At 41.7% G+C, this 19,497-nt stretch overlaps 1 protein-coding gene across 1 annotated transcript; it reads left to right on the forward strand.

Moving 5' to 3' along the window:
• The first annotated feature begins 5,548 nt into the window (after positions 1–5,548).
• On the forward strand, positions 5,549–16,025 carry LOC146494682 (G2/M phase-specific E3 ubiquitin-protein ligase-like). Its single transcript, XM_085146758.1, has 9 exons — positions 5,549–10,922; positions 11,005–11,070; positions 11,274–11,325; positions 12,259–12,339; positions 12,426–12,640; positions 12,767–13,034; positions 13,177–13,331; positions 13,553–13,791; positions 15,079–16,025. The coding sequence occupies exons 1-9, from the start codon at positions 10,915–10,917 to the stop codon at positions 15,327–15,329; spliced, it is 1,335 nt and encodes a 444-aa protein (XP_085002884.1). The 5' UTR covers positions 5,549–10,914; the 3' UTR covers positions 15,330–16,025.
• The last annotated feature ends 3,472 nt before the right edge of the window (positions 16,026–19,497 follow it).

A 19,497-nucleotide genomic window follows, 5' to 3' on the forward strand; every position in this document is an offset into this window, starting at 1 on the left:
AAGCTCTCCTCCTTATATTAAGATGTATTTGGTGTTTATGCTCCTCCTCTCTGTTTTCTGGCTTTCTATTTGTGTATGTGTATCTATGGGTGTGGTGCTTACATCACTGACTCCTTACCTGTGCATACAATTTAGTGAGATCTATTTTCAGAAGCAGAATATTGCTTTCATAATTGTGTATGTGTTAGCTTAGAACATGCCCTCCATATCTGCACAGGAAATGGATCCAGTCACAATTACTCTTACACAGAAAAGAGGAAAAAAACAATCACGCCTAACGTGCTTCAAGATAAGATCGAGATGCTTATTGAAGCTTCTAGAAAAAACCCCTCCTTTTCAAACAAAAGAATGGAATGATATTGTGTAACGATTGTGAATGTACATGTTTGAAATAAAAATTAAACTGAACTGAAGTTATTTGTAAAATTCTTTTTACTGACATTTGGCTGTTCATCAGGTAGTAGAGGAGGTCAGTCCCTGACTTTTCCTGTGTGTATGCTGAAGAATTTTTGGATGAGATAATTAAACCCAGGTTGCTCCTGTGAGCACATTAAGTTTAGCAATGTCTTTTTATGTAGAGAAAGCAGGACCACCATCAGGATGTTGTTTCTACAGTACCTAACTCATTATCCTAGCATTTAGTAGAATATTAGATGTGTTTTTGTCCACTTCTTGACAGCAGCTTTTAGTTTTTAATCTGTATAATACGGACAGCAAAACATCGTCTCCAGTGTAAAATCTTAGAGCATTTCAGCTAAATCAGTATTCAACAATACAAAATAATCACTGTAAAAATAATTTGTTGGTGATTGTAATTATTCTACTGCCGACACTGGTGTTGAAAGAATGCCTCCCCAATTTTTCTTTCAGCCTGTTATTTCCTTCGGTTTCCTGCAGTTTCTTTTATTCCTTGTTGTTTACATGATTAAATGGCTTTAAAAATATTCTACAAAGTGTAATTATGTTGTAGCTGACGGCACAACAAGAAAGGAAAGAGAAAACATGATGATGAGGTAGACTTGAGTATAAAACAAGAAATACTTGCAGAACAATCACTCAAGTTTGTTGTGTTGTGTTCATCCGGTGTGTCCAACATTTTTCCGTTATGTTTTACCAAATGTTTGATCCCATACACGTTTTTCAAGCAAGTCACTTGTATCTATGCTTAGTGTGTATATATATTTTCTTTTTTTACGTTAGCATTCTCATATGAGAGTTTTACATCTCATTTGAGAAACACACTTGAGGCCAATATATGATAATTTTTCTTTTCTTTGTCATTTATGCAAAATATTAGGAGGTCTGTGCCCTGTGTGGTCGCCAGACACTACTGGACTTCCAACGTGTGGTCCAAAATACTGTGTCGTTTGGAGCTGGTGGGCAGCAACCCCTGCCCCCTGTTGTATTGGAAATCCCGGGTTACCTGTAGCGTGTTCCCACGCTACTTTCCTGGTGAAAGTGTCATCGTCGCCGGGGTAAACGAAGCGGTTGGCTGGTGAAGCTAAAGTTTTGTCTAAGGAATTATTCTGCTGTTTTCCAACCAGCGCATTTCCCAGATTTTTTTGTGTCGCGGTGTTTCCTGGATCCTGTTGATGCCTGCTTGATGCCTGTGGTCGGCTTTGATGATGCTCCTCGGCCTCGCTGCCCATGCCCTCCCAGGCTAAACCTCCACTGTCAACATTATCAAAACCTGAGATTGCTGCATCGGGTTTCTTGACTTACTGAAACTGGTGCTCCAGCTCCTGCCAGGATTGCCCTGGTGAACGCCACATCACTTTTAAACAAAACTTTTATTCTTCTGGACTTTTTCAGTTCCCGTCATCTGGAGTTTCTGTGTGTGACTGAGACGTGGCTGAGTGTTGGTGAGTCCAGTGCTCTATCTGAACTTTTACCAGTGGATTGTTGCTATGTTAATTCGCCACGGATGTCAGGCAGCAGTGGAGGCACAGCAGCTTTTTACAAAAAGGATTACAAATGTAAGCAGTGTTTTCTACAGCTTTCATGAGTATCGGTGGCACTGCACTTAATTGGTTTAGGTCTTATTTGGCCAATAGAACTTTCTCCGTCAGCCTTCTTGGTTCATCATCTTCTGCTTCTCTGTCATGTGGCGTCCCAAAGGGCTAAATTTTAGTGCCACTACTGTCTTTACTGTATTTGTTGCCTCTGGGCTCCCTCCTTAGAAGGCATGGGATCTGTTTTCATTGTTATGCTGTTGACTGCCAAATTTATTTGCCACTAAAGCAGAAGGATGGCATCTCTATAAAACTTCTCTTAACATGCCTAGATGACATTAAAGCGTGCTTGGCTCTAAACCTTTTACATTTCAATTACAAGGAAGCATAAGTGTTGGTGTTTGGACCCAGTGGTCCCTGTGAGTTCTCCTCTGTTGATTTGGGACCCCTGGAAGTGACCTTGACCTTGGTTTTAAGTTGGACAGTAAAAGAGAGCATATAACCCCTGTCCTGGCCTCACTGCACTGGCTGCCTGTTTCTTTTAGAATGCATTTTAAAATTTTCATGTTTGTTTTTAAATGCTTTCACAATCTTGCCCCGGCTTTCCTCTCTGAGCTTCTTCATCCCCACAAACACTGTTGGTCTCTTATGTCAGCTGACCAGCAGCTCCCGGAGGTACCGAGATCCAGGAGGAAGTTCAGAGGGGACCTTTTCTATCGTGGGTCCTAAATTATGGAATAATTTGCCCTTGCACATTAGAGAGGCCCCTTCACTGTCCACCTTTAAATCGCATCTTAAAAACCACTTTTATTCTTTGGCTTTTAACCTCAGTAAGAATTGGTTAGAAAGTAGAAAGTAGTTATTTAATTAATTATTTTACTTTTTTGTTTATTTGGCTTTTATTTATATCTTATGTAATTTTATTATATAGCTCCAGTGTACAGCACTTTGTGTCAGCTGTGGTTGTTTTAAAGTGCTTTATAAATAAAGGTGATGATGATGATGTGTTATGCTGAGTGAACGGACTCTATGGCAGAACACACAGAAGCGCAGAAAATGCAAGGAGTGCTCTTTATTTGTGGTGTCAAAGTTATATGAAATTATACAGAGGGACAAACGGAGGGAAACCAGGGGAGGAGGCTGACACGTATTCGGAGGGAAAGGGGTTACCCGCGCACGCAGGGTGGATCTATAAGAAAAAGAAAAACGAAACTTTAGAGGGAGATGCCAAACCACCGGTAAGAAACAGCAACAAACATGGGGAGAGTTGGAGAGCTCACTTGTCACACTGGCTGTACGGGCTCGGGCGGGGATTCTCGGGATGTGGGAGAAACGCTGTAAATGATCTCCGTAGTGATCCCGGAAATGCGGCTTCACAAACAGCTGACAGGTAAGCGGGTGATGGATCCGGCTGAGGATACAAGACAACAGGTAAGCAAACAAAATCCCAGACATAGGTTGGCCGTAATGCACACCGCGGAGAATTAAACACGTTACCACTCGAGGAGGTGGCAATACTCCGACACCAGACGTCAGTCGCGCTGCTCCTAAGTAAGACTCCCTCAAATGACGTCTGATGCACCGCCGGTGTGTCAGCATCCCGTGACACACCACCCCGCCTACCCGAGCTGAAAACAGAAGCAGACCCCGTGACACCACACCAGAGAAACCCCACCAACTCCTAACATGATGATGATGAAACAAGAAATACTTGTGGAACAATCATCCAAGATTTGTTTTGCTGGGTTCATCCTGTGTTTCCACTTTTTCTACTGCTATTTTTGTTCATGCATTAGGTGTGTCCAGTGTTGTTCAGTTTTGTTTTATCTATTGTTTCAGCTTATACATGTGCTTTAAACAAGTCATACATACACTTAAATTCAAATTCAAATTCAAATTTTATTTGTCACATACACAGTCATACACAGTACGATATGCAGTGAAATGCTTAGACAACTGCTCGTGACCTAAAGAAAAAAAGAAAATTTAATAAAAATTAAAAAGGGTAAATTTAACTAGGAAGGAATAAAATAAAATATAAAAATTAAAGTTAAAAATGAAATAACTGTACAACACAAATTAGAATGAAGGGTAAATTTAACTGGGAAAGAATAAGATAAAATATATAAATTAAAGTTGAAAATAAAATAACTACAACAAAATACACAATACACAGTATAGAAATATATAAGAATGTATGAAGAAATATATATATATATATATATATATATACACACAATAACAGCAGCTGTACAAGTATTAACTGGAAATGAAGAATATAATGTCCAGTGTTGTGCAATCTACATTTGTAAGTGTCTTGTGCAGTGCAAATATGCTTAAAGTGATGAAGTGAAAACAATGTCCAGAATGTTCAGTGTGTGTGTAAGAACTATATGTGTGGGTCAGTACTGTGTTGTGGTGTGATTGAGAGACTGTATCGCCTGCGGGAAGAAGCTCCTCCTCAGTCTCTCTTTGTTGGTCTTTAGGGAGTGGAATCGCTTTCCTGACCTCAGCAGAGAGAACAGTCCGTTGTTGGGATGGCTGAGGTCCTTCACGATCTTCCTGGCCTTGGTCCAGCACCGTCTGCTGTAGATTGAGTGCAGGTCAGGGAGCTTGGAGCGGATGGTGCACTCAGCTGATCGCACAACCCTCTGTAGAGCTCGTCTGTCCTGCAGGGTGCTGTTCCCGAACCAGGTTAAGATGTTTCCTGTCAGGATGCTCTCTATGGTGCACGAGTAAAAGTTCCTGAGCACCTTGGAGGGCAGTTGGAAGTCTGGTAGAGACACTGACGGGCCTTTTTCACCACGGTGTTGATGTGACAGGACCATGACAGGTCCTGTGTGATGTGAACTCCGAGGTATTTGAAGCTGTCCACTCTCTCCACTGGGCACTCGTTGATGACGGGGGTCTGGTAGTTCCTCTCCTGCTTAGTGCTGAAGTCCACTATCAACTCCTTTGTCTTACTGACGTTTAGAAGGAGGTTGTTCCTCTGGCACCAGTTCTCCAGATTCCTAATCTCCTTCAGGTAGGCCGTTTCGTTATTATCAGAGATCAGGCCCACCACGACGGTGTCGTCAGCAAACTTGATGATGGTGGTGGAGCTGGTAGTGGCCACACAGTCATATGTGTACAAAGAGTACAGCAGGGGGCTCAGAACACACCCCTGGGGGGCTCCAGTGCTGACAGTGGTGGAAGCTGAGACATGTCCGCCCATCCTTACTGCCTGTGGTCTGCCAGTTAGGAAGTTGGAGATCCACTGACACATAGATGAGGTGAGTCCCAGGTGCTCCAGCTTGGTGGTGAGTGTGGAGGGAATTATGGTATTAAATGCAGAGCTGTAGTCTATGAAGAGCATTTTAACATAATTCCCCCTTCTAGTGTCCAAGTGAGTAAGTGATGTGTGGAGGAGATGAGAGATGGCATCGTCTGTGGAACGATTTGGACGGTAAGCTAACTGTAGTGGGTCCAGTGTGTCTGGTAGTGAAGAACTTAACTTAACTTGATGCTTGCACACCCTGGGTATTTATGCATCAACATTTGTATTTTTACATTAGCCAATGGGCTTTCTTAATAGCCTCAAGAATTACATAAATCACTGGATACATGAATGTCAATGTGTGTTAGGATGGATGACCACTTGCAGGAATATGGCGATAAGCTGGTTTCCATCGATTCCACAAGGAGGTCGCCTCTAGGGGATGGAGCTCTGAGAGGGGGGAGGCTGCTGAGAAAGAAGAGCAACCGATGCAGCTCGGAAAAATTTCAAAATACGTCTTTTGAAAGGGGTTCACTGGCTGAGACCCGTGGTTAGTTCCAGTGTCCCTGGATGGGACTTGACTTTGGTGCTGGAGGCCCTTTGTGCCCCCCATTTTGAAACCACTGAGTTTGTGGATATAAATTTTCTCTCATCTAAGACTGGATTGCTTCAGCTTTGGCTTCAGCAGTGTGAGTGTGACCTTCATGCTCTGTGTATCCCTCCTGCACACATTTCTCTCCTGATGGCCACGTCATATTGCACCTGAATGCTGCAAATTTTCCTAAGGTCATTCCTGAAGCTTATACCTCAATTGAGTTTGAGTGTCTGAGCTTTTGTTCCTGTCCTTGTGCATATGAGGAGCAGAGGCGGATGCATTCAATGTCTGGTTTGTGTCCTACCTACATTGAGTGCACTCAGAACATGCATTTCTGTGACCAGTTGTTTGTCTGTTTTGCTAATCCAGCCAGAGGTAGAGCTCTGTCTCTCTGGATTATAGAAGCTATCTTACTGGTGTAAAGCACCAAAGGTCTTTCTTTGTCCCAGGGGCATAAGAGCTCATTCCACCAGGGGAATGGCAACCCCATGGGCTCTTTTTAAAGAGGTTCCCATAGCTGATATTTGTGCTGCAGCAAGTTGGGCATAACCACACACTTTAGTGCGGTTCTATTGTTTGGACATTACACCTCCTTCAGTGGCTTATGCTGTCCTTTTCCACTGGGTATACCACACACTAAGGTGCTTGCAGTCCAACTACAGTCCAATTCCTGCTCTGCGGGGTGTGTATGTATGTCCCATAATTATGTGTTGCACTGAGTGAATTGAATGAACGGGAATGAACAGTTATATATATATATATAACTTCTGTTTCCTGAAGGAAAGGAATGAGGTACAACACAATGTTGCCCCACAGTGCAGCTTGGCTTGATGAAGAGCAGTTACCAAACTGAGGAATGACTGTGATGACAGGGGTAAATGTACAGGCAAGGCCGTACACATGCCATCACAGGTAATCAGCCTTAAAGTTGTGAATAAAGGTTTCTTAAGCCAGGACATGAAGGGGCATGATATCTCATACTTATGTGTTGTTGTTATGTGCTCAGTGAAATCAAGAAACAGCCACTGAGGTGACATCATCATGACATGATGCTCCTCTGTTTCTTGAGAGCGGATTATTTGTCTCCTCTTCTGCAGTTATTGTGAGCAAAACTGGTCACTGCACATGCTTCATGAATCCAGTGCCAGGTTTAAGTGTGCACTTCTTTAGTAGGTGTTGTAAGAACATTTCAGTTGATTTATTATTTAATGAGATCCATTGTGAGACCACTTGTGCTTTGAAGCAGAAATAATGTTTGTCAGGGTTTCGCCTACCTTTTAAAGTGGGAAATCATTGCAAGGACAGAACTGTAGCCACTAGATTAGTTTGCCTTAACCCAATATAGCCCAAAAAAAGGATATTCTGCAAAAAAAAGGAAGACTTACCGCTCACTTTTTGCAAGCTTGTAGTTAAACATCTTGAGGATGGATAGTTCGGGTACAAAGTAGTTTAAATTGTGGGATGAATTTACAAATGTTTCAAAACTATTTTGTTTCAAAAATGGTGCGGTGCAGACCCATTTGAACTGAAAGTCCATGTGCTTGGACAGTTAATTCAACTGCAGGTATACATTTGAATATATAAACCTCAGTGTTACTTGGCTTCCTCTAAACACAAAAACAGGTTTCAAAACAATCTGACATATGTTGTCTATTTTTTTGCTATCATCAGTACTTGATAATCCTATTTTGTGAAACAATTAGTGATGTGTTGGTCGCGAACGAAACAGACAGGACGTCTTTTACGCCGCTGCTCTGCTCTCCACAGTAAATAGAGAAGGGAGACTCTCTCTTCAAGCGCTAGCTCGACAGCTGCCATCTATGGCAAGCCATTAGTGCCAAAAATCGCCACTTTTCTAACCCGTTTGGTTAAGAAATGGCGTAAAAAACGCCGTTTAATTATTCAAAACGCCGAAAAAAACGGCGTTCTGTTCCGACAAACGGCGCTTTTTACGTCACTCGAATGGCGCCCTGAACGCACCATCCGAGTGACGTAAAAAGCGGCGTTCAAAGACAGACGGAAACGCCGGTTTTTACGCCGCTCGGCAGAAAACGCCGTTTTTATGCATCTTTGAACGGCGTTTTTTACGGCGTTCTGTGCCAGCTGTAACGGCGTTTAAAACGGCGTTTTATTGAAATTATGCAGGGCACTCCCCATGGTTCCCTCATCCAATTACTTTCAACTCATTTCACCCAATCAAAGAAGAGGAAGTGCAGACCACACTAATGCATCACCGATTCACCTTGCTGCTAAGTGATTGCCTATTCAGTACCAGTGCTTGTCACAGTATTCACTTGTATTATAATCCCACTATGCATTTTGATGTGTTTAAGGCATGATCGAGCAAACAAACGACAGAATACTTTTTCTGAAACCTTAACTGTGTTACCTGTTATGGCAGCTAACAGGAAATGAGCAGAGCAAGCTCTGCTCATTTCTGAGCTTCTTTCTTATTTTCCTCTTTACTTTTCTTAAGCTTTAACTTATGTCTTAGCAATCAGATTCTGCCATCATGCATTACCGCTTTGTGCTAGTTATGTTGACTTTTCTCTTCTTCTGTCTCCTCTTTTTTCACCCGTAATTGGACACTCGGTGCATTGCTCCTTTGTTTACATTAGGGATCAGCTGTTAGCGCTGCGCCCTGCAGCTACGCTACCGGCAGACAGACCCTACATCCCCAGTGAGGGAAGAAACGGGGGTGATGTCTCCCGAGAAGGACACCTTACACACCATCTCTCCTTCTTGTAATCACTGTGAATGTGAGATCGCTCCCTGATATGATTGAGGAGCTAATGACGCTAACCCGATCACAGTGCCAGTATCCCGGCACTCCCTCTGTGAGTAGGCTGCCCGGCTTCCAGCTGCTGCGGGCGGACAAGACGAGAGACAGCGTAGAGAGGAAAAGGAGGGGGGCTGGCAGTGTTTGTTAAAGACGGTTGTGGTATCCCTGGGCACATCGCTGTGGAAGAACAACTCTGCAACACAGACATTGAGCTATTAGCTGTTAGCATCCGTGGAGGCAGCCTGTGACTCTCTGTGGTCCGCAGACTGCAAACGCAATCTCCGAGAGCTCTTCTTCTAATATCAGGGGACTTTAATCATGACTCCACACTGCCCACCTTCACCCAGTATGTGACCTGCCCCACCGTAGGCAATAAAACATTGTACTTAATGTATGCCAATGAAAAAGTGGCATACAGTTCACCACCTCCCCCTGCCCAGGGAAGATCCGATCGTAACTGAGTGTGTCTTGTCCCTGTGTGCAGCACTTACTGTGCAGGGACCCACTAATCACCCACGCAGTGCAGAGATGGTCCGCGGAGGGCATATAAATAAATAATAAAAGCAAATAAATGACAGTATGCTTTTTCTGAAACAAACGGAGACCTTAACTTTTATCAAAATACCGTTTTACTCAGTTTAAAGTAATACCACTGTATAATAGCCTTCCATTTTAATAATGTTAACAGTATCTCAGGAATATTTTTGCCCTTTCAACATGCATTAAAAAAATAGATATGCAGTTTTGAATCAGACCTGTATATACGTTTTCTCAAAAGTGATGTAAATAAGTAATCTCAAGAACATGAAATAATAGTTTCCCATGTAAACTGGAGATGTCCTTGTCAATGTCATCAGAGTACTCTGGATGTCTTACACGAATTTGAAACATAAAACCAGAGTGGCACATGACAGTGTTGCACATAACATAACTAGTTTACCTGTATGACAAAAAGAATCCATGTAACTTGGTTATGGCTTCTTTCTGATAACTGTCGGCTGCAGTGTGCATTATCTTGACAAAAGTATAAGATACTGAACCCGCTGATATGATGTGGTGGAGGAGCACAAATACCTGGACACTGACATATATACATTTGCTGAACTGGAAGATCAAAACATAAGCTCTACACAAGAAGTGGATGGGCAGGCTGTTTGTTGTGAGCAAGCTTGTGTGTGCATCAAAATGTTAATGACAGATGTTCTGTCAGTTCAGGTGAGTGCAGTGCACTTTGATGTGTTCTTCTTGGATCAGGAGAGCAAGCTCTGTGATTGGCTGCACTTCGGAAGCTGTGGTGGAGAGGAAGTGAGTGAACAAACTGTCATGCATCATGGATATTCCTCTCAATCCACCTCACCAGTGTTACGGATTCAAATATTGGGGATGGATACAAGAGGAAAACCAAAATAACAACACTGGTCCGGCCGGGTCAAGTCAAACGATGATTTAATGAACACACGCGTGGGAGATGGACACCATACAGCAGACAGCATCAGATCTCAAAATGGTGGAGCCTTGATCAAACTCTTATAGCCTCTAGTGGCCCCCACCTAATCATAAAAGCCTAAACATTCACATTCTTTCTCACACAGCGCCTAAGCTACGACCTTGGCTCCCTGTTTATCTGCTCCTGCTGATGGGGCAGAATGCTCTGTTCTCTTCCAATCAGACAAATAAGGCAATGACTTTCTGCGAACAGTATTTCTTATAACTCAGCAGTATAATGCATCATAAAACAATATCATTCATTCACAATAAATCAACAGTCTAATGTAATGCAAATCAGTTTACCGAATGTAATAATTATCACCTTCTTCTAGTTCAGGAGCATAATGCAAACTGAAACTACATAATAATTCACAATCTTTAATTAGGGGTCTAACATGGCATAAAATAATATCATAATCCCACAATGGCTATGCTTAAATAATGCCCCGTCAGTTGATTCACTGTTAATAACAGAAATGCAGTAGAGCAAGCTTGAACTGTGGTCTAACAGTTTTTTAGGGTTAGGGTCATTTTGTTCTTGTAATCCCAGTTTCCTGGGTTTTGGTTTTTTCATTGTCTTTTGTTAATGTCCTTAACCTTTCCTTTATTTATTTATTTATTTTCCCCTCAGTTATCCTAAGTTCTACCTACCCAAAGACTGATCTTCTGTGGTTATGCTTTCATTCATTTTAGGTGTGGCTGTTTTGGTTCTTGTCTTTGACTTGTCCTCTGTTCTTGTTTGTCATTTGTTGTTCCATTTCTTTTATATTTTAATACTCTGGTGTTTTAGATTACAGAAGCCAATGAGGACTCAACTGGTGGAGAAGTTGTGCAGTCTGAAATGGCAATGTAAGTGTTTGACAACTGCCTTTGGACTGTAGCACTGTAAATGCATTACACCCTCTCATCATCAATATTTACCATATTGCAGTGTGCTGCATGACACCGAGACACCTGACCATGGTAGGCACAATGTACAGGAGCCAGAGGTTATCAGGTAAATGGCACTCTGTTTGTTTATGAGTTGGAATTTTAATCTTAAACTATTGCAAAAAAAAATTAATTTTTTTGGTAAAACAACTGTTGTACAAACTAATTCTATCATTATTATAACTTGGTAGTAACGTGTAGTCTAGATCAATAAATATCTGCATTGGGGTCCTCTTCCTGCTATGAAATATTTCTGCTATTCCTTTGCAGTGGTCTGCATGAAAACCATACTCTCCAGGAACCAGAGGTTAACAGGCAAGTGGTAGTTGTTGAATAACATGCCAAAACTTAAGTGTAAACTGGAACTTATAAAGCACACACCATAGGTAAATAGACACTCAATAAGTACAATATACGGGGTGAGACCAGCGAATATTAAAATTTTAAAGGTTGCATGTATTGAACTGATAACATTTATGTGCTCTGAATATAGACCAATGGTTTAATTGCCTCATTCGGTTTCTGTTTTGCTTTTTCATGTTTTTCAGATTTGTTGATGTCGTGATTTTGGTATTTTTAATTGCTGAAAATGCATCGATAACACTTTAGTCAGCCTGACCATTCAGACACTTGGAACTACAAATCACCTAAACTATTCCTAGTAAATGAGCACTGGAGTGGCAGTTCCTTATGTTTCACAAAAAAAGGAAAAGAAGACACTGCTGCCCTGTGATAATCTTTTGTGCGCAGGGAAAACTGCACTGTCAAAACTTGAAAGTTGCATTGTATAGTTTATTGATCCATTTTGGCAACCAATAACAAGATCCATTTTTGTTGCTTCATGCTGCTTGTCTCTCGAATTAAAAAAAAACAAAACAAAAGGCCCATCTCAGTGCATGTCTGAGTCTCATACCAGTCTCTTAAGTTATCAAAAATAGCCCTGAAATTCTTCCTGGCTGACTTGATAAGATAAACAACAAAAGAATGAAGTGAGCATTAACCTACAAATAAAAAATGATTAACCCAAAAATAGAAGTAAACTAACAACAAACTTTATATTTTAATATTTTGAAATTTGTTAAAATACAAATGGCTCCAACAGATGCAATCAAGGACCACATGGCCATTTTAAGTGGCTGTATCTGTACAGTAAAAGAATGTGAAATCAGATTCTTTTATCAGATGAGTCATTCCATTTCAGTATGTATACATGATATTAAAAAAATCAAATGCATTTGTTCTGTTTAGGGAAGAGTTTTACATCGACTCTGCAGAGTCAGAAGTATCAGACCTGGATGAGGCTGTCCTGGCTTCCCCTGAACAAAATGATTCACATGTATGTCTCATGAACAACATTGCCAGAACTGCTGTGTATGTGTTTCATGTAGTCATGACCTTCCTTTCCCCCCCACCTTTCTTCAGGACGAGATGGACCTTGCGACTGTGTTGAAAGATTTCCAGGAAACGCATCTTGACACCAGCAATTATTGTACAATAATAGCCCGACGAAGGAAAATCCTACATAGTGCCTGCATGGCACTTTCTAAGTCATATTTTGCCTGGCATAAATTGCCAAATGTTGAATTTGTTGGTGAAATGGCCGATGATTATGGAGGCCCAAGGCGGGAATTTTTTCGGTAACCCATTCCCATCTCTCCCACACAATAATAGAATGCGTGAATGTGTTTTTTGTTGTTGCAGAGATGAAATCACAATTTGACTCAATTTTTTTTTTCTTTTTTTTTTACTATCTTTTCCTGCAGCTTACTTATGGTCGAAACTCAGAATTCCCTAGGGATTTTTGAGGGGAAGCCTGGCAGTCTGTTGTTCAGCTATAGCCAGCAGTTGCTGTCAAGCAACAAGTTTTATACGGCTGGAAAACTGATTGCTTGGTCCATAGCGAACAATGGGCCAGGGCCACGGTGTATCAACAGACACCTGTTCTGTATGATGTGTGGCCAGAAGACATCTCTTGATGACTTCGATGTAGAGGTCTTCATGGACGAAGACATCAAACAGAACATAGAAAAGGTAAAGCTGTGTGCATGCTGAGGTGTAATTAAATTCAATGAAACAATGCATAGCTTAACTCATCAGTGGAACGTCTCAAAATGTAAGTACACTTAGTGAATGCTTTAAACGTATGTATTTATGGAGGTGCATGATTTTCAAGGTTTCCAACTGCAGCACCCCAGAAGACCTGGTAGACTTGAAAAGTCACCTTGGGGACTGGATTGCAGGCTGTGGTATCCCTGACATCTACACTGCCACACTACCTGATGTTAAGAGGATAAGGGGCGAGATCGTATCTCATTTTGCGTTTCACAGGTGAGAATTTGCTACAAAATTACAAAGTAGTTTGCTGGTCAGTGCTCGTCTTCCCATTGTGTTCCCCCCTAATAGTTAACACTTAAACAAATCATCAATCTGCTGAGTTGATATCTGTATTGCAGTTAAGGTGGTGTTTAAATTGACAAAACAAAACTTTTTGTTTTGTTTAACAATTTTGCTATGTTGTATGAATTGAGAGTACAATCTGTGGTCAACAGGGTTGCCAGCATGATTCAGCAGTTTGTTGCCGGTATGGACTCGTGTGGTCGGTTCTGGCAAATGGTGAAGAGATGCTGGAAGCAGTTCCTTCCTGTATTTACAAATGCAGGAAATAAACTTACAAGGAACAGCTTCCAGGATCTCTTCACCATTGGATGGAGTCCAGCTGGAAGTAACAGACGTGAAGAAGAGGAAGCCACCATCTTTCAGTGGGAATGGTGGCTTATGGCCATTCAGGGTGAGTATATAGAATACAACACATCTTGTTTCTGTTTGAACTGCTTCAGGCATTTCATGTTAAATACAGTGTCCACAATACAAAATACAGACAACTAAATCGAAACAACACTTAGGTGCAATAAAACCTTAGAACTTTGCAAAATCCACACCTTCTTAGAGCATATGAGGAAGTTTTTGATTATTTTACCTTTTAGGTAAGGTATTTGAAAGGAAACCACCTACAACAAATATTTTTGGAAGATTATTTCTTTTATCCTCTGTCATCGCTACCAGATCTTGCTTGTTTAGACTGATAGGATGTAATTTGATTTTCATTGTGATTTCTGGTAAAACATTAATTTTATTACATGACCGAAAACTTCTCCTAACACTAAAATATTAAATAGTTATATTACATACTTGTATTTAAAATATGGTAAAATTTAGGATTCAATTGTATTAGCACATCTGAGAATTAGGTAAATGGCCTGTATTTGTATAGCGCTTTACTAGTCCCTAAGAACTAGAGTCAGTCTTTCACCCATTCACACACACACATTCACACACTGGTGATGGCAGCTACATTGTAGCCACAGCCACCCTGGGGCGCACTGACAGAGGCGAGGCTGCCGGACACTGGCGCCACCGGGCCCTCTGACCACCACTAGTAGGCAACGGGTGAAGTGTCTTGCCTAAGGACACAACGACCGAGACTGTCCGAGCCGGGGCTCGAACCGGCAACCTTCCAAATACAAGACGAACTGCCAACTCTTGAGCCACGATCGCCCCCAGTATTTTTGCAGTGTTTAAGACAGGTTTCAAATTGTGTTATTCTGTCTCCCTTTGAGACAAAGGTCATTTGTTAATTAGATGCACTGCCTAACTAGAAGAACCTTCAGGTATTCCATTGACTATAACGAAACCTCCTGTATATTAGTGTCCTAGGGTAATCGAGTGGTGCAATGACAACACCCACGCAAATGTGACATCACTAGAAAGCCAATGTACTCTTGCAAGGACAGAATGAATAACTTAAAAAAAAACAAAAAACATACACATTGCATAAACAGTCCTTGACATATAGGTGTGACTCGGAGGACCAAAATTAATTTCCTGTCTTAGGAGGGCAGGATTGCTTTGAGTAATTTTTTTTTTTAATACAATGCTTTGCAATATTGGTTTTGACTAACAACCTGTTTTTGACTCCAAAATAGTCATTAACGCAACTGCTCTACTATGCAGTCAGTGTAACTGATTATAAATCTACACATTGCACCTTATTTAACACTTGTATGTATTTTAACAGAGCAAGAGGTGGACCACACGTTTGAAGAGCTGCTGGTCTTTATAACTGGGGCTGACTTACTTCCACCACTGGGGTTCCCACAGTCCTGCAACATAGACTTTTACGATCAGGAGCCAGGGATGCGGCGCATCCCATACGCATCAACATGCAGCTTATCCCTGTATCTCCCAAGAGGTGTTGCAGATGAAGATCAATTCAAAGATCTTATGAACAATGCATTAAAAGGATCCCTGGGATTTGGAAAGGTGTAGCTGCATACATGTACTGATGCTGGGAAGCTGTGGTTAAAACCTGTGGCCTTTTGGGATGAAGTTGTTATTGTAAGTGTTCTTAAAGGGGATTGCTCCTCGCACTCAGGCTTCTTAAAGATTTTACATTTTAAAAGTGTTTTTACAAATGACTGTTCATTGTGTATATAGTTATATTTATAGTCCAGTTAAGACAACTAGGGTATGCATGCATCAAGCCATGCAAAATAAGTGGTGTTCAGAAGTTTCCAGGAAATAGTTCAAATGACAATTCATCTAGAAATATTCTTTTGAAAGATTGTTGTTTATGTTCAATTATAGTACACTGCATAGAGTGTTTGTTTGTTTTTTTTAATTCATTTATTTATTTTCAAGACGTACAAGAGATGCCAGACAAACTTTGAACTAAAAGACACTGACTTTTGTAAAATAAAATATTGTAATGTCAGTTCTCATGGTGTCTTGTCTATTTAAAAATTAAATTTGAGGCTTACCTGTAGGAGCCATATGAGTTGTTCCTTTTTTGACTAAGGGGGTTGGTTTGGTGGCAATTCGGACAGTCAATCCAGTGATTGCTTTTTCTATGGTCACGGCTTACCTTCTTTATTACTGTCATTCGGCTGTACGTGACAATATATTTAGCTAAAGTTCCTTCTGCTTGTTTAGGTTTCTCCCTGTGTTCTAGGTTCATTCATCCCAACCTCAGGAAACCTGTCTGCTTGCCTACTGTCATCTCTACAAGCCTCATCATATTCATGCTGTCTGACTCTGCTGATGAGGAACCAAAATCGCTGAAATGAACAGTCGCTTTCTAGCCTATATTTTTAAGCCTCAGTTCATCCAAAAACAGGATTACACAGTGGTACATGTTTATAGATCAAACACTCTAAAAATGAATGTTTTTCATTTTCCCTAATGTCTGTGCACAAAGGACACAGCCACAAGTGCTTCTACAGTGTTTGTTTTTACTTTTAGCTACAGGGTGGTTTAAATAAATGTCACACATGAACTTGTAATCTCTGAAAAATAAGGGGAAAAGGTGAGATTTGAAGTGACTAACTTCAAGATACCTTCAATGCACTAAGTTGGAAGAAGAAAATTAACTCCCCTTTAGCTGCTTAAAGCAAAGAGCTTGAAGCAGAGGAAGAGAATTGTCTTTGTAGAATGTGTGCCAGTTCTATTGAGTTAAGGGGAAAAAGCCAGATCGAAATATGTCCACAACTGTCTACTGACAGTGAAGTTGTAAAATGACATAAGGGAATGCCACATATTTCTCTTCTTGTGGTTTCCAAAATTTTTTTAAAAAAAGGCTATACACATGACATTTTTTCTACTTAATTTACTCGTGTGTGCCATCCAGAGGGAAATACCTCATAATCAGAATCGCATTTATTGGCAAAGTATATGCGCAAACACATACAAGGAATTAGGTTCCAATTGAGGGCGTCTCTCAAGCACAAAAAAGTAAAACACAATCCATCTTTGTGTATGGACATACATAAATACACATGCACACAGGTGTATAAACTAATAATATAATACACAATCTAATTCTTTTATACAGAAATTACAGGATTACAGAAGTTAATACCAAAGAGTGCAGTTGCAGTCTAGCAGTGTGACAGTTCAACCACTTAGGAGGGAGGTGTTGAGGGGAAAGTTAATGTCTCCACTTGTTTCAAAGGGGGAAAAAAAGCATACTGTCATTTATTTGCTTTTATTATTTATTTATATGCCCTCCGCGGACCATCTCTGCACTGCGTGGGTGATTAGTGGGTCCCTGCACAGTAAGTGCTGCACACAGGGACAAGACACACTCAGTTACGATCGGATCTTCCCTGGGCAGGGGGAGGTGGTGAACTGTATGCCACTTTTTCATTGGCATACATTAAGTACAATGTTTTATTGCCTACGGTGGGGCAGGTCACATACTGGGTGAAGGTGGGCAGTGTGGAGTCATGATTAAAGTCCCCTGATATTAGAAGAAGAGCTCTCGGAGATTGCGTTTGCAGTCTGCGGACCACAGAGAGTCACAGGCTGCCTCCACGGATGCTAACAGCTAATAGCTCAATGTCTGTGTTGCAGAGTTGTTCTTCCACAGCGATGTGCCCAGGGATACCACAACCGTCTTTAACAAACACTGCCAGCCCCCCTCCTTTTCCTCTCTACGCTGTCTCTCGTCTTGTCCGCCCGCAGCAGCTGGAAGCCGGGCAGCCTACTCACAGAGGGAGTGCCGGGATACTGGCACTGTGATCGGGTTAGCGTCATTAGCTCCTCAATCATATCAGGGAGCGATCTCACATTCACAGTGATTACAAGAAGGAGAGATGGTGTGTAAGGTGTCCTTCTCGGGAGACATCACCCCCGTTTCTTCCCTCACTGGGGATGTAGGGTCTGTCTGCCGGTAGCGTAGCTGCAGGGCGCAGCGCTAACAGCTGATCCCTAATGTAAACAAAGGAGCAATGCACCGAGTGTCCAATTACGGGTGAAAAAAGAGGAGACAGAAGAAGAGAAAAGTCAACATAACTAGCACAAAGCGGTAATGCATGATGGCAGAATCTGATTGCTAAGACATAAGTTAAAGCTTAAGAAAAGTAAAGAGGAAAATAAGAAAGAAGCTCAGAAATGAGCAGAGCTTGCTCTGCTCATTTCCTGTTAGCTGCCATAACAGGTAACACAGTTAAGGTTTCAGAAAAAGTATTCTGTCGTTTGTTTGCTCGATCATGCCTTAAACACATCAAAATGCATAGTGGGATTATAATACAAGTGAATACTGTGACAAGCACTGGTACTGAATAGGCAATCACTTAGCAGCAAGGTGAATCGGTGATGCATTAGTGTGGTCTGCACTTCCTCTTCTTTGATTGGGTGAAATGAGTTGAAAGTAATTGGATGAGGGAACCATGGGGAGTGCCCTGCATAATTTCAATAAAACGCCGTTTTAAACGCCGTTACAGCTGGCACAGAACGCCGTAAAAAACGCCGTTCAAAGATGCATAAAAACGGCGTTTTCTGCCGAGCGGCGTAAAAACCGGCGTTTCCGTCTGTCTTTGAACGCCGCTTTTTACGTCACTCGGATGGTGCGTTCAGGGCGCCATTCGAGTGACGTAAAAAGCGCCGTTTGTCGGAACAGAACGCCGTTTTTTTCGGCGTTTTGAATAATTAAACGGCGTTTTTTACGCCATTTCTTAACCAAACGGGTTAGAAAAGTGGCGATTTTTGGCACTAATGGCTTGCCATAGCCATCTAGCAAAGATACCGTCTGGCATAACTTCCTCCCACATTTCCGGTTCACGCGCGTCAAAATATGCAATTTTGAGGCGCGATGGATTTGTGTTGGACACGCGTCAAGGTGCAAATGTGCACGTGTCAAATTAGGGGCGTCTGGGGCGTTTTCGCTCGCGTCTATCGCATTCGGTATGAACACACCGTTAGAGCCGAATCTTTGACGTGAATGACACGAGCCAGCTCCACATTGCGTTTTTTTTTTTTCTTCTCTCACCCTCTCTCTTGCACTTTTTTTCCACTTCACTCCGCATGCGAGCCTTGTGCTTCACGCTGGGATGAGGGGGGAGGGGCGGTAGTTACACTCAGTAGCACAGGAACAGAGCGAGGGAAAGAGAGAGAAAGAGATAGTGGTGTGCGATACTGCATATTTTGGTATCGATCCGATACCAAGTAGATACGGGCCAGTATCGCCGATACCAATACCGATACTTTTCAATAAATAAGGTGGATGCCTCATTGAATTGCTAAATCGCAATTAATTTTCATGACCTTAAGTGTTTTTTGTGATTTTTCCTTTTGTATTATTAATTACTTAAAACCCAAGACATAATTAGGAGAAATAATTTATTTATAATTAAATAAAAAATGCTTTATTATTGTGGCAGGCCGTGGTCTGCGATGCTGCTGCAGGTGAAATGGACTCACCTTCACTGCATCTACAATCATGCCTCACCGGCTTAAAACCTGTGCGCTGCTTGTGCTGTTGTTGTTTTTGGTGTTGATGTGTACAGCTGGCAGCAGGAGGGCTGCAGCCGTTGAATGTAGGCTACTGTTACAGCAACCGGGTGATCACTGTAAGAGTGGACAGCGCATGAGTGAGCCGGAGGCTGGCGCACCAGCGGGACCTGCCAAGCTGGAGATCGAGGTGCGCGGGGGTCCTGCC

This window comes from Neolamprologus multifasciatus, chromosome 20 (genome assembly GCF_963576455.1).
Source record: "Neolamprologus multifasciatus chromosome 20, fNeoMul1.2, whole genome shotgun sequence".
In the NCBI taxonomy this organism is placed as follows: domain Eukaryota; kingdom Metazoa; phylum Chordata; class Actinopteri; order Cichliformes; family Cichlidae; genus Neolamprologus; species Neolamprologus multifasciatus.

Excerpts from the sequence above, each read along its gene's own strand:
- LOC146494682 (XM_085146758.1), top strand. Across the intron at positions 12,340-12,425 it reads CTGAACAAAATGATTCACAT|GACGAGATGGACCTTGCGAC; the intron begins GTATGTCTCATG and ends ACCTTTCTTCAG. Across the intron at positions 13,792-15,078 it reads GTGGCTTATGGCCATTCAGG|AGCAAGAGGTGGACCACACG; the intron begins GTGAGTATATAG and ends GTATTTTAACAG.